The sequence below is a fragment of the Erinaceus europaeus genome, chromosome 22, assembly GCF_950295315.1.
Source record: "Erinaceus europaeus chromosome 22, mEriEur2.1, whole genome shotgun sequence".
Classification (NCBI taxonomy): Eukaryota; Metazoa; Chordata; class Mammalia; order Eulipotyphla; family Erinaceidae; genus Erinaceus; species Erinaceus europaeus.
In genome coordinates, this window is record NC_080183.1 from 1,087,012 (window position 1) to 1,107,436 (window position 20,425).

The 20,425-nt window shown below is 47.4% G+C and overlaps 1 protein-coding gene across 2 annotated transcripts; it reads right to left on the reverse strand.

Moving 5' to 3' along the window:
* Positions 1 to 494: 494 nt before the first annotated feature.
* DDX24 (DEAD-box helicase 24) lies at positions 495 to 19,069 on the reverse strand. Of its 2 annotated transcripts, none has more exons than XM_007529071.3 (9): positions 18,962 to 19,069; positions 16,669 to 17,388; positions 14,420 to 14,926; positions 12,819 to 12,972; positions 12,178 to 12,693; positions 4,426 to 4,501; positions 3,346 to 3,534; positions 2,425 to 2,554; positions 495 to 984 (listed from the first exon to the last, which is right to left on the reverse strand). In XM_007529071.3, exons 2-9 carry the CDS (start codon positions 17,381 to 17,383, stop codon positions 716 to 718), a joined length of 2,556 nt encoding a protein of 851 aa, XP_007529133.2. In that variant the 5' UTR covers positions 17,384 to 17,388; positions 18,962 to 19,069; the 3' UTR covers positions 495 to 715. The 2 variants fall into 2 exon arrangements, with proteins under 2 accessions (XP_007529133.2, XP_016046283.2); XM_016190797.2 differs by lacking the exon at positions 18,962 to 19,069 and adding an exon at positions 18,549 to 18,955.
* Between the last annotated feature and the right edge of the window lie 1,356 nt (positions 19,070 to 20,425).

Here is a 20,425-nt window from a genome sequence, read left to right on the forward strand (position 1 = left end):
AGATGCAGCTTGTGGGACTGCAAGCAGCCACCAATGTAGTTATGTTAGAAATGAGAAGGGATGGAAGTCAGTTTGAGAAATGGCTCCTGGCCTCTCCAAAGTTACTCAGCACACTGCTTCTGGTTTCTGCAGTTAGCACAACAATGCCAGGGAAGCCTGAGCTCTCCAGGAGTCAGGAGAGCAGCCCCCTTCCCCGCTGCCAAGATGACTCAGAGGTGAGCAAGAATAGAGCACTAAACCGTCACACAGCCATCTTGCCAGGGAGAGTGGGGACGCATGCTGTGGACGTGAGGAGAATGGTTCTTAGTGGTCTGAAACCTCTCCAGCCTCCTGGTCACCCACCCTGTTCAGCAGGGTGAGATGCCCATGTGCACTCACAGCCAGAGGGCCCGGTGCCACATGGGCCCAGGGGGAATCACTTGGTGAATTGCTGATGAAGCAAACTGAGCCACCACCCCAAATCCTAAAAACTCAGGGTCACGTGCTGGTTTGACTCTAGTTTTAAAATCTTTTAATTGATGAAATCTAGTCAAACATACAGGAAGCTCACAAACACCTTTACACAAAAACACTTGGGCTGCTTGCTGCAGAGGCAATGGAGAAAGCAAGATGGTCACAACCAAGCTAATTATGGAGTAAAGGGACAGAGGGAAGCAAGTTTCCCATCCGAGCAGAGAACACAGACACACTGGTCACAGAGACTGACCTGGGGCAGTCAGTCTGTACTTGTACTGGGCTGTGGCTGGTTCTGGTGTTGCTCTTTTGGCTTCTTCTTCTTCTTCTTCTGTTTGGCGAGGCAATTCAAAGCAGACTCGCTGCTTCTCGGGGCAGATCCAAGCACAGGCAACTTGCCTGCCTGAGTGGGGTACTTAGTCTTCAGCTCATCTCTGAACAGTGGCTGGGAGAGCAAGTGGCGCAGCTCTTTCTTGAAGACTTTCATCTGTTTTTGTCGCCGTCGTTCTTCCTGCTGGTCAGCTTTTGCGCCTGGGAATACAAGGCCCTTTCATAGTTACTACATGGAGAAACATCGCTTTCCTCTGGCGAATTATACATTCCATGAAAAGTGTTTGGGGGCTCCTTTTTAAAAAAGATTTTAAAAAATATTTATTATTTCCTTTTTGTTGTCCTTGTTTTTATTATTGTTACATTTATTATTATTGTTGATGTCGTCATTGTTGGATAGGACAGAGAGAAATGGAGAGAGGAGGGGAGACAGAGGGGGAGAGAAAGACATCTGCAGACCTGCTTCACCGCTTGTGAAGTGACTCCTCTGCAGGTGGGGAGCCGGGGGCTCGAACCAGAATACTTATGGCAGTCCTTGGGCTTTGTGCCAAGTGCGCTTAACCCGCTGTGCTACCACCTGACTGTCTATTTGGGGACTCTTGGAAAGGCAGGCTCCAGTGTCCTCTCAGAAGCTTGTGGCTGGCTGCAGCCTGCCTGGGGATGCTCAAGGTCATTCTTCACTTTACAGACAAGGAAACTCGGGCCTGGCGTCACTAACTGGTCACGGGATTAGTGGTCACAGAGAGATGGGAACCTATTCTGATCTGAAGATCAGCTTGGTTTCCAGTGACCCACCCACTTGCTAAACACCTCTTGGAAGACACAGAACACTGTCTACACAGCTAAGCTCTTCACACCTCACCAAGAGGGAGTCAGGAAACACTAGGCGTCAGAGATGTTTCCTGACAACCCTACTGTGAGCTTTAGTTCCCATGAGAAAAAGTTATTTCAGCACTGGTCTACCATGAGGCCAGCCAGAAGATCAAACGAGGTAATGACTATAGTAATAGTACTCCGTTACCTTGGAAGGCAGGTGTAGTATTAATACTAATGATGATAAAAGCAATAGCTTCAGGGTGCCGGGGAGGAGCACACCTAGCAGAACAGGTTCCTTACCATGCTCAAGCCCTGATACTGAAAGGGAGTACCATGACGCCAGGGGACACTGCACAGATGATGGGGCAGTGCTCCGATGTCTTGCTCTCTTTCTCTGAAGTAAAATGAATGCTGGCCTAGGAGCAGTGCAGTCATGCATGCAGGAAGCCCCGGCGCCATATACCAGAAAAGTCGCTTCAGATCTCTCAAGGACTGTCTCCCAGACTCTGCTGTAAGCACGTTATACTCTTTAGCTCAAGTCACTGTCTAAAAGCCTGAAGAAGCAGGTGCGCTGCTCATGCCCTGCATTACTCAACAGCCCAGGTACAAAGAGGGTAGGAGCCAGCACTCAACTATGCGGGTGGGTCTGGCCACAGTGCCTGCCCCAGATACCACTGTGCCACCCCGCTTCACCTCTGCATGTGGCGCTGAGGACTCGACAAGACGTCGAAAGGAAACGAGCCTTGGTGATTCTGATAGGCTGCATGGTGATGAGGAGACCCTCAAAGAAAGGAAAAGTGCCAAATGCCCTGCCAGCCCACTTACCCTTGTACATGTCCTCTTCCAGTTCGATCTCAAGGGCGGCTGCCGCCTGCTCAATCCAAGAGTTGTGCAGACAAGCCTGGAAGTTCCGATATTCGGCTTTCTCGATCTGTCGGCCCAAGTGGATTCGTTGCTGGCAGACAGGACAGAAAGCATTTAGGTGACGGGGTTAGGACCTCTCTCCCCCCCCCCCCCCCCCAGGAAACAGTTTCAAAAAGCTTGTTAAGATCACTGGTTAATGGAACTCACATCAAAATGCTTTTGTTCTTAATAAAAACCCAGAGGGCAAACATTACCCAGAACTGTGCACACAAGCACCAAGGGAATGAGTTCGCTGCAATCACCATTTCTTCCCTACCCTCCTCTTCTAATGGTCTTTCCCACACAACTGACATTCCTTTTGGAACATATAAGCCAACAGTCTTTCGTTCCCTCAATTTCTGGGCGTCCATCTTTGACTCACTCCTGATCTCTGGAGGATCCCGCAAACATGCCCTGGAGACCCACAGCTTGTACCTGAGCTTTAGCACGGGCTTGGCCCGTGAGCCTGCCGGTACCTGACACACCGTGGTCTATGGGAAACAGCACTCACTCAGTGTACGCCTGCTGGTCAAGACAAACCCCCACAGGAGAAATTCCTGGTCTATTAGTCAGGAATGTGGCACAGCTTTCATAGCTACCTCAGAAGACACACTGACCGACCTCCCTTCCCCGTGACTGCTAGACGGCATGGCTAGGCAGCCGTGTGCACTCATCCATCCAGTGGAGGGCAGGGACTTCAGGGGAAAAATGTCCCCACACTTTTGGTCAACTCACTCCTTCTCCCTTCGGCAGGCACAGCTCCTCCAATCCTTTTAAAACATAACAAGCCTCCCTTCCCCTCTGTCCTTGGCAGCCTCCCCTCACTAGCATCTAACTTGTTACCTTGACTGCATCCATGTACTTTGTCTCTACTGGGAACAGTGGGATATCTTCATCTTTCTTGAGAGTTTTATAAATCTTCTTAAAGTTGACCACATCCTCAGGCCCAATCAGCATCAAGCTTAGGCCTTCACTGGCAGCACGAGCAGTTCGACCACTTCGGTGGACATAAATCTCTGAAGTGCGAGGGACCTGGCCAAAGCAAAACTAGGTCAATGCTGGGCCATCGGCACACAATGCCTCGCCCCTTGGGGCCTGGAGCCTGACCCCAGGCAGCTAGAAGCCTCCCCAGCATCACAGGCAGACCCAGCCCTTAGTCCTGTATTAAAACTGTGCCCAGGGTTTTGCCTGTTCACTGCGCAGGCACTGCCCTCAGAGAGCCCTCAACCCGGTTCAGTTTCTTATAACCACGCAACTGAACAAAGGCAGTCACTTCTTGTATTCACTTATCTTACCCATTTATTTTAGATATAGAAAAAAAATTAAAAGGGAAGAAGGGAGAGAGAGACAACCGCAGCACTGCTTCACCACTCATGAAGCTTCCCCCTAACGTGGATGACTGGGGGTTTTGAACCGGGGTCCTTGATCATCATAGAGTGTGCACTCAATTAGATGAGCCACTACCCAGCCTCTCTTATTTGTTTAGTCTTCCCCACCCCTCCTGATGCAATCCAAAGCTATCAGTGGGAAGACGCCGTTGGCCACATGTCCCAGGAGGGCTTAGAACACCTGCTCCCGAGCTCAGAAGCTAACAAGTAACCTTTGTGGGTTCCCTGAAGGAAAAGGTTGACATACAAATGAAGCTGCTCAGGCCCCGACCCTCTGCTTCTCACGAAAGAGCTATGTCAGTGTGCTTTCCTAAAAAAGCTTTCTATGTTCCTGAGAAGACAGAGGCCTAGCGGACGGTGACTGACAAACTGTTCTTAGGACCAGGTGACCTTTCTGAGTCAAATGGGCACCCTCCCCCATCACTTTTTACATTATAGAGACAGGAAAATAGAAAGAACGAGACACCTGCAGACCTACTCCACTGCTCAATCAAGTTTCCCCTCTGCAGGTGGGACCAGGGGCTTGAACTCCTACCTGGTAATGGATGACATGCTGGACTTTAGGAATATCCAGGCCTCGAGCTGCCACATCTGTTGCCAGGAGAACACAGCTATGACAGAGAGCAAAAGCTTGTTAGTAACTAATTGCTAACATGAGTCAAGTTCTTACCATCTCACCAGCACTGCATTACTTACAAACTAGCTAGCAGTGTAAAAGGTCACTGCTCCAAATACACTGCACACACATACTCTCTCTCTCTCACTCTTAATCCTTGTAACAACTCTCTGAGATAGCTCAAATTGTTAAACTGTGAGAAAACTGAAACAGAATGAGAGTATCATCTGGCCAGCTAGGAAGTGGCACAACTAGGCTTTGTCCTCAGGCTGTCTGTTTCCAGAACCTGCGCTCTGGTAATGGCGTATTCTGCTCTTTGTCAAGTATGTTAAGGGGGATTCAACTTCCGGAGGCGGAGCTATGAGCAGCAGATCGCTTTCTCTCCTCTCCTCTATCAACTAGGAATACCAAAGGAGACCACCCGGGACCAAAACAAGACAGGAGTAGAATGACCACAGGAACCCAGTAAATCACCGGTGAGTACAAACACGTGTGGCTGGTGACAGAGAGGAGAGAGGGGCCTAAGGAGAGATTAAGTGACTGCTAACACTTCAGCAGTTTATCAGTGGAGACACCACCTCTAGTCTGCTCCACAACAAGGGGACAGCTGAAGGGAGGAAAGGACTCCCCAAAGACTCACCAAGTGCAACTCTGAGTCTCCATTGCTACTACCCTCAGAATTTGGAGCAGCGACAGGAAGGGACACCAGGGGACAGAGATCTAACCAGGAAACTCAGGAGAAGACCTATACCTCGGTGGCATAGCTGAGGGGCTATGAAAGTCTCTTTGCATAACCACTGGACTATCTCTGCCACACCCTGCTTTATCTCTTGGTCAGGAGTCAGTGATTAAGCTAAAAAGCCTATTGATAGTTTAAAAGCCCTCAGGCTCCCATAGCCTACAGGGAAGGAAAAAAAAAAAGAAAGAGGCTTTTAAACCACTGAGCTCCAACTCAGGGATTGAAATAACTGTTAACTTGCACCACTGTGAACCCTTTAATTAACTTACTTAGACACAAGTCAATCCAGGCAATAGTGATCAATAATTTGAAAAGTACTGATAAAGGGAACTCATAACATAATATATAAAATGGTTAAAACAACAAGAAAAAATATTGGAGAATCGAACCAGGACAAGAGTCCAGCTAAAAGTCCTCCAGAGGGTGAAGCACAAAATAACGAGTTCAACATCCAAACATTAGCTAAGGAGATAATAACAGGAGTGAGTAAAGAATTTGAAAAAATTGTAACCAGAAATGCAGGAACAACAAATGAGAATATGGAAGAAAATACTAATTATCTCATGGTTATTAGAGAGCTGAAAGCTGAAATCGCTGAGCTAAGAATGCAACTAGCTGAACAAGCTAAAACAGTATCAGAGCAGGGCAACAAAATAGATGAACTCCAGAAAACAGTAGAGGGCAGAGAGAATAGAATCTATGAGGTTGAAGACAGAATTAGCAAGATTGAGGATGAATTAGAGACAACTAAAAAAGAAGTAAGATATCTCAAAAAGAGATTAAGAGATGCTGAAAACAACAACAGAGTCTTTTTGGATGACTTCAAAGAAACAATATACACATTATTGGCATACCAGAGGAAGAAAGAGAAGGAGAGGAAGAAAGAATTTTCCAGGCCATAGTAGCTGAAAACTTCTCTAGTCTAGACAACATCAAAGACATAAAAATTCAAGAAGCCCAGAGGGTCCCAAACAGAATTAACCCAGACCTAAAGACACCAAGACATATCATACTTAGAATGGAAAGGAACAAGGATAAAGAAAGGATCCTGAAGGCTGCAAGAGAAAAACAAGGAGTCACCTACAAAGGAAAACCCATAAGATTAGCAGCAGACTTCATACAAACACTACAGGCCAGAAGAGAATGGCAAGATATCTATCGAGTGCTCAATGAGAAAGGCTTTCAGCCAAGAATACTATATCCTGCTAGACTGTCATTCAGACTAGATGGAGGCATCAAAACCTTCTCAGACAAGCAACAGTTGAAGGAATCAACCATCACCAAGCCTGCCCTGAAAGAAGTTCTGAAAGGTCTCCTATAAACAACCAGACCACCACAAATAGGACATAAAATAACCTAAAACTCTACAAGAATGGCGTTAAAATATCTTCAATCTTTGATATCAATAAATGTCAATGGCCTGAATTCACCTATTAAAAGACACAGAGTAGGAAGACGGATCAGAAAACACAACCCAACAATATGCTGTCTACAGGAAACCCACCTAACTCAACAAGACAAACACAGACTTAAAGTGAAAGGATGGAAAACTATCATACAAGCCAATGGCCCACAAAAAAGGGCAAGAGCAGCTATTCTCATATCTGACATGACTTTAAAATAGATAAGATTAAAAAAGATAGGAATGGACACTACTTAATGCTCAGAGGATCAGTCAATCAAGAGGACTTAACAATTATTAACATCTATGCACCCAATGAGAAGCCATCTAAATACATCTAACTTCTACTGAAAGAGCTACAGCAATATATTAACAGTAACACAATCATAGTAGGGGCCTTCAACACCCCACTATCTCAACTTGACAGATCATCCAGGCAGAAAATCAATAAAGACATAAGGGAGCTAAATGAAGAGAGAGATAAACTAGAACTATTGGACATTTTCAGAGTCATTCATCCCAAGAAACTGGAATACACATTTTACTCAAATCCACATGGGTCATTCTCAAGGACAGACCATATGTTAGGCCACAAAGACAGCATCAGCTAATTCATGAGCATTGAAATCATCCCAAGCATCTTCTCAGACCACAGTGGAATTAAACTAACACTTAACAATCAACAAAAGATTAGTTAACAGTCCCAAAATGTGGAAGCTCAACAGTACACTTCTTAACAACTACTGGGTCAAAGAGGAAATCAAGGAAGAAATCATGTTTCTCGAATCAATGTTTCGAGAGTTCAATGAAAATGAAGACACAGGCTATCAAAATATTTGGGACACAGCTAAAGCAGTCCTAAGAGGGAAGTTCATAGCTATACAAGCACACATTAGGAAACAAGAAAAAGCACAAATAAACAGCCTGATTGCACATCTTAAAGACCTAGAAGAAGAACAACAAAGGAACCCTAAAGCAACCAGAAGGACAGAAATCACTAAAGTTAGGGCAGAAATAAATAACATTGAGAATAGGAAAACCATACAAAAGATCAACGAAAGTAAATGTTGGTTCTTCGAAAGAGTAAACAAACCTTTAGCCAGACTCACAAAACAAAAAAGGGAGAAGACCCAAATAAATCGGATAGTAAATGAAAGAGGAGATATCACAACAGACACCGCAGAAATTCAACATATCATGCGAGGCTTCTATGAACAACTATATGCCACCAAGCTAGAGAACCGGGAAGAAATGGACCATTTCCTAGATACCTACCAACTTCCAAAACTAAGTCAAGAGGAAGTGGATAACATGAACAGGCCCATCACAGCTAATGAAATTGAAACAGTTATCAAAAATCTCTCCAAAAATAAAAGTCCTGGACCAGATGGTTTTACAAATGAATTCTACAAAACCTTCAAAGAAGAACTAATACCTCTACTTTTAAAAGTCTTCCAGAAGATTGAAGACACTGGAATACTCCCTTCCAGCTTTTATGAAGCCAACATCACCCTGATACCAAAAGCAGACAGGGACACAACCAAAAAAGAAAACTACAGACCAATATCTCTGATGAACATAGATGTGAAAATACTGAACAAAATTCTAGCTAACCAGATACAGCAGTATATCAAAAAGATTGTTCATCATGACCAAGTGGGGTTTATCCCAGGCATGCAAGTTGGTTTAATATACGTAAATCAATCAATGTGATCCACCACATCAACAAATGCAAGACCAAAAACCACATGGTCATATCAATAGATGCAGAGAAAGCCTTTGACAAAATACAAAATCCCTTTATGATCAAAACACTACAAAAAATGGGAATAGATGGAAAATTCCTCAAGATAGTGGAGTCTATATATAGCAAACCTACAGCCAGCATCATACTCAATGGTGAAAAACTGGAAGCATTTCCACTCAGATCAGGTACTAGACAGGTATGCCCACTATCACCATTACTATTCAACATAGTGTTGGAAGTTCTTGCCATAGCAATCAGGCAGGAGCAAGGAATTAAAGGCATACAGATTGGAAGAGAAGTCAAACTCTCCTTATTTGCAGATGACATGATAGTATACATGGAAAAACCTAAGGAATCCAGCAAGAAGCTTTTGGAAATCATCAGGCAATACAGTAAGGTGTCAGGCTACAAAATTAACATTCAAAAGTCAGTGGCATTCCTCTATGCAAACACTAAGTTAGAAGAAATTGAAATCCAGAAATCAATTCCTTTTACTATAGCAACAAAAACAATAAAATATCTAGGAGTAAACCTAACCAAAGAAGTGAAAGACTTGTATACTGAAAATTATGAGTCACTACTCAAAGAAATTGAAAAAGACACAAAGAAGTGGAAAGATATTCCATGTTCATGGGTTGGAAGAATTAACATCATCAAAATGACTATATTACCCAGAGCCATCTATAAATTTAATGCTATCCCCATCAAGATCCCAACCACATTTTTTAGAATAGAAAAAATGCTACAAATGTTTATCTGGAACCAGAAAAGACCTAGAATTGCCAAAACAATCTTGAGAAGAAAGAACAGAAAGGGAGGCATCACACTCCCAGATCTCAAACTGTATTATAGGGCCACTGTCATCAAAACTGCTTGGTACTGGAACATGAATAGACACACTGACCAGTGGAATAGAATTGAGAGCCCAGAAATGAGGCCCCACACCTATGGACAGCTAATCTTTGACAAAGGGGCCCAGACTATTACATGGGGAAAGCAGAGTCTCTTCAACAAATGGTGTTGGAAACAATGGGTTGAAACATGCAGAAGAATGAAACTGAATCACTGTATTTCACCAAATACAAAAGTAAATTCCAAGTGGATCAAGGACTAGGATGTTAGACCAGAAACTATCAAATACTTAGAGGAAAATATTGGCAGAACTTTTTTCTGCATAAATTTTAAAGATATTTTCAATGAAACGAATCCAATTACAAAGAAGACTAAGGCAAGTATAAACCTATGGGACTACATCAAATTAAAAAGTTTCTTCACAGCAAAAGAAACCACTACCCAAACCAAGAGACCCCTCACAGAATGGGAGATCTTTACATGCCATACATCAGATAAGAGTTTAATAACCAACATATATAAAGAGCTTGTGAAACTCAACAACAAGACAACAAATAACCCCATCCAAAAATGGGGGGAGGACTTGGACAGAATATTCACCACAGAAGAGATCCAAAAGGCCGAGAAACACATGAAAAAATGCTCCAAGTCTCTGATTGTCAGAGAAATGCAAATCAAGACAACAATGAGATATCACTTCACTCCTGTGAGAATGTCATACATCAGAAAAGGTAACAGCAGCAAATGCTGGAGAGGGTGTGGGGTCAAAAGGAATCCTCCTGCACTGCTGGTGGGAATGTAAATGGGTCCAACCTCTGTGGAGAACAGTCTGGAGAACTCTCAGAAGGCTAGAAATGGACCTACCCTATGACCCTGCAATTCCTCTCCTGGGGATATATCCTAAGGAACTCAACACATCCATCCAAAAAGATCTGTGTACACATATGTTCTTGGCAGCACAATTTGTAATAGCCAAAACCTGGAAGCAACCCAGGTGTCCAACAACAGATGAGTGGCTGAGCAAGTGGTGGTCTATATACACAATGGAATACTACTCAGCTGTAAAAAATGGTGACTTCACCGTTTTCAGCCGATCTTGGATGGACCTTGAAAAAATCATGTTGAGTGAAATAAGTCAGAAACAGAAGGATGAATATGGGATGATCTCACTCTCAGGCAGAAGTTGAAAAACAAGATCAGAAAAGAAAACACAAGTAGAACCTGAAATGGAATTGGCATATTGCACCCAAGTAAAAGACTCTGGGGTGGGTGGGTGGGGGGTGAGTACAGGTCCATGAAGGATGATAAATGACGTAGTGGGGGTGTATTGTTAAATGGGAAACTGGGGAATGATACGCATGTACAAACTATTGTATTTACTGTTGAATGTAAAACATTAATTCCCCAATAAAGAAATAAATTTAAAAAAAAAAAATATGTTAAGGATGGGCCAGCACTCAAAGGAGCCTCTTAGAGAGACTGGCATGCTCTACCCTTCAATGTGGTTCTGGTGCCTGTGCTACATTAAGTGGGAAGACGCCGTTGGCCACATGTCCCAGGAGGGCTTAGCACACCTGCTCCCAAGCTCAGAAGCCAACAAGTAACCTTTGTGGGTTCCCTGAAGGAAAAGGTTGACATACAAATGAAGCTGCTCAGGCCCCGACCCTCTGCTTCTCACGAAAGAGCTATGTCAGTGTGCTTTCCTAAAAAAGCACTTTCTATGTTCCTGAGAAGACAGAGGCCTAGTGGATGGTGACTGACAAACTGTTCCTACGACCAGGTGACCTTTCTGATTGACTGTGGACTTCACCCCAGAGGAAGCCTGTCAGAGAAACCTATATAGAACAGTGATGCTGTAAGAACACGACCAGAGTATCATGCATATGAACCCAACGTGCTCTCTTGGTTACAGCAAAGGGAGTAGAGAGAAGTTCTCTGAAAAAAGAAACGCTCCTCAAAGCAGACTCAGTAGGAAGACGTGTGTAAAACATCAAACAGCAGAAATGAGCACAGTCCACAGGGAGTGTTAGCTATGCTTATAAGCAGCGTGGAGAAGACTTCAGTGACCACTTCCCTCACAGCACACTGGAAAAGTGGAAGAAACTCTGACGAAGGGACCAGGCGGTGGCGCACTGGGTTAAGTGCCCACGCTACAGTTTGCAAGGACTTGGGTTTTTTGGTTTTTTTTAATATTTATTTTATTTATTTATTCCCTTTTGTTGCCCTTGTTGTTTTATTGTTGTGGTTATTATTGCTGTTGTCATTGTTGGATAGGACAGAGAGAAATGGAGAGAGGAGGGGAAGACAGAGAGGAGAGAAAGATAGACATCTGCAGACCTGCTTCACCGCCTGTGAAGCGACTCCCCTGCAGGTGGGGAGCCGGGGTTCGAACCGGGTCCTTAAGCCGGTCCTTGTGTTTTGCGCCACCTGCGCTTAACCCGCTGCGCTACAGCCCGACTCCCCCAAGGACTTGGGTTTTAAGCCCCTGGTCCCCACCTGCAGGGGGAAAGTATCATGAATGGTGAAGCAGGGCTGCAGGTGTCTCTCTGCCTCTTTCCCTCTATCTCCCCCTCCCCTCTCAAATTCTCTGTCTCTAATAAAACTAAAATAAAACAGAAAAAAGAAAACCTGACAGATCAACTCAGTATGGAAAAAGCTCCCCTACTCTGAAGAATATAATGTCTTCTGGGAGAGCATTCATGAAGCCTGTTCTCAAGTTCGATGGCATCACAGCACTTAAATCTACTTTGAGGGCCCAGCAATAACAGTAACGTGGTCATTATACTCTTAAGTTCCTACTGGGGTGACGAGCAACCAATGGCAGCAGTGAAGGTGGGCAGGCCTCACGACACAACCTCCAGCATCTCTCTGCCAGCCTGGCCCCTGGGCCCAGGGCAGAGCGGGATGGATTCTCAGGAAGGGCTAACTTACTCTTCTAGCCGGGCAAACTGCTCAAGGTTCCTGAGTCTCTGTTTCTGGTGCATACAGGCGTGCAGGGTCAGAGGCATAATATCCAGGACTTTGAGGAGGCCGGAGAGGCGTTTGATGCAGGAGATGCTGTTGGCGAACACTAAGGTTCGGCCCGGGTACTGCATCAGGAAGTAGTACAGGTAGAAGTCCTTTTCATCAGTCTCACAATGGATCTTGGTCTCGGTCAGGGTTTCCACCGTGGCCTCACTCCTTGTGAGGTCGATCACCTTGGGCTTGCCTCTCATGCCAATCTTCTGCATGAGGAGATCAAGTTTGGCAGTTTTGTCGATTTTCTTAGTGTGCTTCTTATGAAGGATTCGAGCCGGAGTTTGATGCACCAGGGTCAGTGTAGCAGAAAAAACAAGCGTCTGTCTCTTGGGGTTGTACTGGGAGTCACCGAGCATCTCTAGCAGCTGTGAGAGCTCAGCAAAGTGGCCTTTCTCAACCATCCGGTCAGCCTCATCAATCACCAGGCACCTGCAAGATCAAACACCCATATAACTCCGTCAGCCAGGCAAGAGGTGTCATCAGTGAAGGCACTACACTCCTCAGGCCTGCTTCAGGATGGGGGGGGGGAGGGGAGAGGGAGCAGTGCTTCTCACCTGAGCTGCCGAAGGTTGCTCAGATGAGGGTGCTTTTCTTTAACTAGCTCCCACAGACGGCCTGGAGTGGCAACCACAATCTCAGGGTGGCGGTTCAGCATCCTTTGCTGTTTCTGTGTGGACATTCCACCCACCAAAATAGCGGTTTTAATTCCTACAGTAAAGGAAACATGGAGAACACTGTTATTCTGCCTGTGGCTTCTCTGTGAGATTTGCAGAGGGAGGTGCTCAGAGAGCTGCCCATCCCCTCAATTAGAATCACCGGGTGGAGGAGGCAGCAAAGAGACTCTGATGCCTGAGGCCCCAAAGTCCCAGGTTCAATCCCTTATGCCACCATGTGCCAGAGCCCTGGCAAAAATAAATAAGTAAAACTGAAATAAAAAAATATGAATCTCTTCTGATGCCTCGAGTTCTGACCTCTCTTGGAGGACTTTTCAAGAGCTACACTATGAAAGGAACACACAAGCAAAATATTTAGTAACAGAGTTTGATAAATAACATTAAAATCCTCAAAAGGACTTCTCTTGAGAGAAAGCTTATTCCCTAAGGGAGAAGTCAGCATTTTCTCTTTCCTTCAAAAAAGACCGTTTTTTAGTAAGTGGGGGGCTGTGTGGCAAAATGCAAGGCTTGTGTGTCTGAGGCCCTGGGTTTATTCCCCCACACCTGATAACACCCCAAGTGGGGCTCTGCACCCAAACCTTTTTCTTGCAAAAATGAATAATCTTTAAAGATGTTCCACTGGGGAGATGGCACCGTGGTTATAAAGACTTTCCTGCATAAGGCACCAAAGGTCCCTGGCCAAGCCCTAGCACCGCCATAAGCTGGAGCTTAGCAGTGCTCTGGTGAAGTAGAAAAGAGGACAAAAAGACTTGTGTGACCATAAAGTGTTAGAGCCTTAAGCACGAGGTCCCTGGGAGTCTGATGCTCAGCAGTGCATGTGCCAGTGCCGTTCTGGTTCTTTCTCCCCTCTCAGTGAATAAATCTAAGACAAACAGACACCAAACCTTAAAGCTTCCTTCCCAGCCGAAGCACTTTTTCTTAGAGTCAAGAGTGAACATTTTTGACCTGGTGGGCTAAACATTCTGTTAGAACTAATAAGGCTAGGAGCCAAGCGGTGGCTTGGCCGGCAGAGCACACATAACCCCTATTACCACATGGGTGTGCCTGCAGGGGGCAGCTTCAGGAGCAGTGGGTGGTGTCTTTCCTTTCTCTCTCCCTGCTATCAATCACGAAATAAGTCAATAAACAAAGGCTACTGGGAATAGTGGGGGCACTAAGCCCCAGCAATAACCCTGGTGGCAAAAACTAAACTAGTCACAGTGATAATGTTATCCGATTAGTTTTGTAATACAGGACACTATTTCTGTTCTAAGTTGAAACAAGTACGTGATCCCTGGCACCTAAGTTTTATTGTGCCTAAGTAAAACTATCTTTATAAAATCAGATGGATGACCCCTCAGAACAAGAAGGCGCCCCTGCTCTAGTGGTATTAAATAAGTGCCACTCAAGTATCTGGAGAGCTCAGTTCTCCAGCAGAGGACAGGAGGCATGGTTTCCTCACTGTGTCAACCCAACACTCGGGTCATCTTGGGAAGCCTCACCTGTGAACTTCGCCACAGCGTCAATGTGCTGCTTCACCTGGACCGCCAGCTCCCGAGTGGGAGTGAGAACCAGTCCAAGCAGAGGGTGTTTTGAGTGTGCTTTAGAGGAGACGACTTGGCCCAACTCTTGTTTTAATTCTCCAGTCTGCTCTTCATCAAGCTCTTCCCCTTGGTCCTCTTCTTGTTTGGGGACAGACTTCCCGCTTGAGGAAGAAGGTCCTGCACCAGGGTCATCGTCATTGAAGGGCAGCACCTGCTCTATGACCGAGTCTCCCATCTCGGCTGTGGCCCTGCTGGGTGGTGCTGCAGTGCCCAGCGGCGGGGCCTCACTCTCAAGGCCGCGTTCAGCTCCAGTACTGCTCGGCAACTCGCTCTCAGCTCCAGTCTCGGTTCTGGTCCCCCCAGGCAACGTCACAATGTTACTTGGAGTCGGGGTGCTCTTCTTCCGCTGCCACTGCAGCACCGTGTGAATCATCGGAATGGCAAAGGCCAGAGTTTTCCCGCTTCCTTACAAGTTAAAAATAAATAAATGAATCAACAAACACCCATACGACTATCTGGGGTCCTTTGTTTTATATCAAATAAGAGACTCTGAAGTAGTCAAGTGCTACCAAGTTTCCCACAGAACTGCAACCAGAGCCTTAGAGACTGATAGTCAGGGCTGAGGTTACTGACAGTGAACCAGAATACACATCCAAGTCATGACAACCTAAGACAACCGTGCTGTGTGAGCTTTGTGTGCTTGTGGCTTTGGTGAAGAAAAAAAAGAAATATTTCTTATAGTTTTCCAGAAAATTTTAAGTTACAAAATAGCTGCCATGCTTTGACATTTCCAAGCTGGTTTTTACTATAGACATAAAGACAGTCAAAAGTAAAGCATGGAAAAAAGCTACATTAATAGCAGACAAAAGAGACTATAGGAAATTAATACTGCCAGAGAGAAAGAGACCATCCAACATACAGAGGAGTGGAAGCAACTCTAAGCATTTAGGCATCTAAAAACAGAGCTTCAAACACACAAACCAAGCACCAGTTGAATGCCAAGTAGAAAACTACCACTCAAGAAAAACACCATGAATGTGACAGTGTATTAAAGCACTCATTTGTGGTCAGAAACCCATGCTCCAAGGGCTGGTGGATTCCATGATTTTCCAGGTTCAATTAGCAGTCCACGTGATCAAGAAGGCTTTGGTCTCTTTCTCCTGCGTTCCAGAAAGAAGAAACACCAATTCCATACAACCTCTTTCAGAAAACCAAGGAAAATAACTAGACCAGTCTGTGCCCAGTCCCTACCTCACTAAACAGCACTGACTTCTGATCGCAGACGCTAGTCAGGTATAGGTGGAGTGAAGACAAGTACAAACCCCAACCCCCAGGCACAAATTAAAAAAAAAAACAAGTAAAAATTCAGCAAATCCATTATCTTTTTCTGTCCTACTCCTGTTACCCGCGTTGCAGGTGCTGTGGGTGGCACACAATCGCGCCCCTTCCGCCCCCATCTATGCCACTAGCCACACATGGTCGGAGAGCACTTAAATGGCTATTTATGGTTTCTAAAGAAATTTGAAATTGCGGGGCCAGGCAGTGGCGCACCTAGTTCAGCGCACACATTACAGTGCACAAGGACCCAGGTTCAAGCCCCTGGTCCCCACCTGCAGGGGGAAAGTTTCACGAGTGATGAAGCAGGGCTACAGGTGTCTGTCTCTTTCCTTCTATCTCCGTCTCTCTCTGTAATAATAAATAAAAGATAAGGAAAAAGTCCAACTGGAATAGCTCTTTTTTTCAAAAGTCAGCAGTCTTACTGAAGCAAGTGCAGGGCACACGCAGCTCGTGTCTGTCCAGTCTACTTCCATCGGACCCTGCAACACCCCAGCAGCAGGCTCGGCCCACCTGCGAGTCTGAATCTGGCTCGGATCCACCCCGCAGTCACCCGCCACACTCTCAAACCCGTCTGAATACAACGCGTTCACCACACCTCAGAGCAGACTCCGTATCTCTGCTCAACTTCTCCTTCAAACTGACTGGTAAGGATCTAGCTCTCCAGAGGCTGATCTCACCCCCACTTCCTAGGAAGGCTGTCAAATGCTGAACTCAGCCATCTGCAGAGTACGTACAGACTGGTGGAGCCAACTTCCCCCGCATGTCCATTGAGTCCACATGGCAGCATTCCCAACCACCTGCCCAGAGGGCCAGGCAGGAAGTGCCAGCCTGCGAGCAGCCAGACTCCACCAGAAACATTCTGCCCTCACCTGTCTCAGCAGCCCCCAGGATGTCCAGTTTGTCTCGGATGGCAGGCGCCAGGGTGAGTGCTTGGACTGGGGTGGGTGCAGAGAAGCCTAGGAAGCTGAGCGCTCTGAGCACCTGCTTGGGCACAAACAGGCCCCTCCAGGCGGACACATCAGCCTTGTGGTCGCGCGCTTCAGGCACCCATGTCTTTGCTTTCTTGGGCACCTTCGGGTTCGTATCCTGGGGAGGCTGCACCTTTTTCCCTTTCTTTTTCTTCTTTTTTGGGACTGCCTGGGCCAGACTTTTTGATGTCAACTCTCCTCCCTCTGGAGGAGGACAAAGCACGCTGTCTCCTGGCACACTGGGCTCAGCATCTTGGACCTCAAACTCACTCCGAGCACTTGCTCCTTCAGTTTCCTCAGCTTTGCGCTTCTTCAACTTCAGCTTTTTCTTTGAGGAGCTAGGCTCTCCCTCCCTCTCCCCGTCTTCTGCGTCGGCCTGTGCCTTTCTCTTCTTGGGTGTCCCCTTTGTGAAGAGACCAGAGGAATTCTTGGCTGTGGAAACTAAATGGTAATCGGTCAGTTCTTCAAAGCACACCAAATCGTCCATTTGTCCGTCTGCAAACACATTGGGGTCAATCTTCACTTCTTTCCACTCGCCCACGACTCTGATGCCCTTTGTGTGCAATCGGCCACAGTGTGGCGACTTTGGATCTGACTTCGTCTTCTTCGACTTCATAGTTGCTGAAAAGAGAAATGTCCCGTCAGGCTGGCAAGTGAGAAGCCCGGGGCTGCTCCGATCCCCGACCGCAACACTCCGCAACACGGATGTGCTAAAGACCAGAGGGAAAGGGTCGCTCGCACCCAGAGGCCAGGAGCATTGCGGCCGCAGGAGATGGAGCCGGGATAGAGGCCTGACCCAGCTTGGATCTGACACACACACAAGTCCCGCATGTCCCTGGACAGCTCGGACCATCTCCGAGCCTCTGAGCTCTCAACTTTTTAAAAAGGAGGGGCCGGGGGCAGGTGGCGCGGCACACACGACAGCGCAAGGATGTAGGCTCGAGCCCCCACTCCCTACTCTTCCCAAATATATATCCCCTTTCCCTTTCTCTCTGTCCTATCTAATTAAAAATAATAAAAAGGGACCAGGTGATGGTGCCCTGACTGAATACAGCTCTTCCCATGCACAATAACCTGGGTTCGAGCCTCCACTCCCCACCTACGGGGGGATGTTTCCTGGGTGGTAGAACAGGCCTGCAGGCATCTCTGTCTCCTTTCTGCCTCCTTCTTCATTAACTTCTGTCTCTACCCAATAAATTAAATAAAAACAAATATGAAAAAGAAGCAAGGAGAGGGGCTATGGGCAGGGGGCCGGCTCGGAGTCAACAGCCATTCTTGAGGCTCTGGGTTTGATCCTCGCGGACCGCACGAGCAGACGAGAAGTCCGATCCGCACCTTTCCTGCGTGCTTCACTATAAATATGCAATAAGTGGGGTGGGGTGGGGTGGGTGGGGGGTGAAGCCCGAGTAGCAGGGCCAGGGTTGGAGGCCTCCGGCACCCACCTTCCCATCAGCTAAGCACCAGCCGGTTAACCCGGACAGGCTCAGGCTGAGGAGGGTCCCCTGGGCTGGCAGCCATGCCGTCCCGGTGTCCCTGCCTGTTGAGGGAGTGTCACCTGGCTCTATGTCACTGCCTGTGAGGGGGGGGGTGTCCCCAGACCCGATGTCCCGGCCTGTGTGTGTGGGGGGGTGTCGCCCAGCTCAGTGTCCCCGCCTGTCAGAGGGGGTGTCACCCAGCTCAATGTCCCTGCCTGTCGGGGTGTCCGCGATGTCCCCGCCTGTCAGAGGGTGTCGCCCAGCTCAGTGTCCCCGCCTCTCAGGGGGTGTCCGCGATGTCCCCACCTGTGGGGAGGGTGTCGCCCAGCTCAGTGTCCCCGCCTGTCAGGGGGTGTCGCCCAGCTCAGTGTCCCCGCCTGTCAGGGGGTGTCGCCCAGCTCAGTGTCCCCGCCTGTCAGGGGGTGTCGCCCGGTCCCGATGTCTCCGCTGGCCGGAGAAGGTGTCGCCGGTGTCCCCGCCGGGCCGGGAGCGTCCGTCGCAGACGATCGTGACGCGACGCCCCCCGAGGGCTACCCGCCGCACCGAGGCGCCCAGACCGCAAGCCGCGCGGGCCCAGGATCGGGACGCGGGGCCGCTCCTCGGCCGCCCAGAACCCTGCCCTCAGGAGGGCCCGGCGTCCTTTGTGTCCTCTCAGAACCTGAGGACCCGGAAGCCCAGGGCCACCGACGGCAGCCCGAGAGCTCGCCCCCTGCACTCACCGCGCAGAGACGCCACAGCGGCCTCCGATTCCGACGGTCCTCAGCCGCCTCGGACGCCGCGACAAGCCAGCGCAGCGGCGTGGACCGCAGTTCCGGGGCGGGGCCGGCACTCACATACGCGTGCGCAGTGGGACAGGAAGTCCCGCCCTCGTTCTGAGAGTCGCGATCTGATTGGCTCCCTCGGGAGCTGACGTGTTGTTGTGAAGCGGGGCGTGCGCCTGGAGAGCATCCGGGCACTTGAGGGGCCGCCGACCGGGGCGCCCGAGCAGAACCGACCGCAGGAGGTCGCCATGTCCCAGGAGCCGCCCGCAGCTCTGTCTTTTCTCTTCACCTGCTCGCCGTCCATTCTTTTCTTCTCTTTTTACCCAGGACCTTGCTCAGCTCGGAATGATGGTGACGCTAGGGCTTGAACCTGGGCCCTCGGTGTTTGCAGCATCCCCGTGCCGTCTCCTCAGCCCCTTGTTGTTGTTGTTTTCCTCAGAGCCCAATGGTGGGGCTGGGGCTTGAACCTGGGACTTCAGAGAATCTGTTGCAGAACTATCAGGCTGCCTCCTCAGCCCTTCTTTTCTTTTTCTTTCTTTCCTTTTTTTCCCCCACTTTCAAGATCACAGTTTATTAAGATGAAATTTGTGGTATACATATTGGGGATCTTGTGAAATTCAGCTCGTAAGAGATACACCATCTAGCATTTTAACATAGAATGGTAGCCACCAAAAAAAAAAAAAAAAACTAGACAATTGAATGCCCCATAATTAGCATGAACGATGGCAATAAACAATTTAACTTTGGGGAGGGGGTAGATAGCTTAGTGGTTATGCAAAGAGACTCTCATGCCCGAGGCTCCGAAGTCCCAGGTTCAATATCCAACACCACCATCAGCCAGAGTTGAGCAGTGCTCTGGTAAAAAAAAAAAAAAAAAAAAAAATTAATTGGTTCAGTATATAGCATTACATTACGAAGCCAACAGTAATATGATAAACTGTGATAATGAAAATGAGCCCTAAAAAGCAAAAGATTTGTGTTGCTACAATGTGCTGGCTATCACAATTGAATGTAAAAAATAGCAAAGCTTTCTGTTCCAAAGTTCTTTTTTTATAAATATATATTTTTAAATATTTATTACCTTTTGTTGCTCTTGTTGTAGTTATTGTTGTTATTGATGTCGTCGTTGTTGGATAGGACAAAGAGAAACGGAGAGAGGAGGGGAAGACAGAGGGGAAAAGAAAGACACCAGCAGATCTGCTTCACCTCTTGTGAGGTGACTCCTGCGGGAGTCGGGGGCTGGAACTGGGATCCTTAAGCTGGTCCTTGCGCTTCGTGCCACGAGTGCTTAACCCTCTGGGCTACCGCCCCACTCCCCAAAGATCCAAAGATGTTAAGCATCTGTGTTAGAACACCTGCTTTCTTGGTCTGTTATTACAGTGGCTGTTCATTGCCTGGGGCTTTGCATTTGTGTTCTTATTT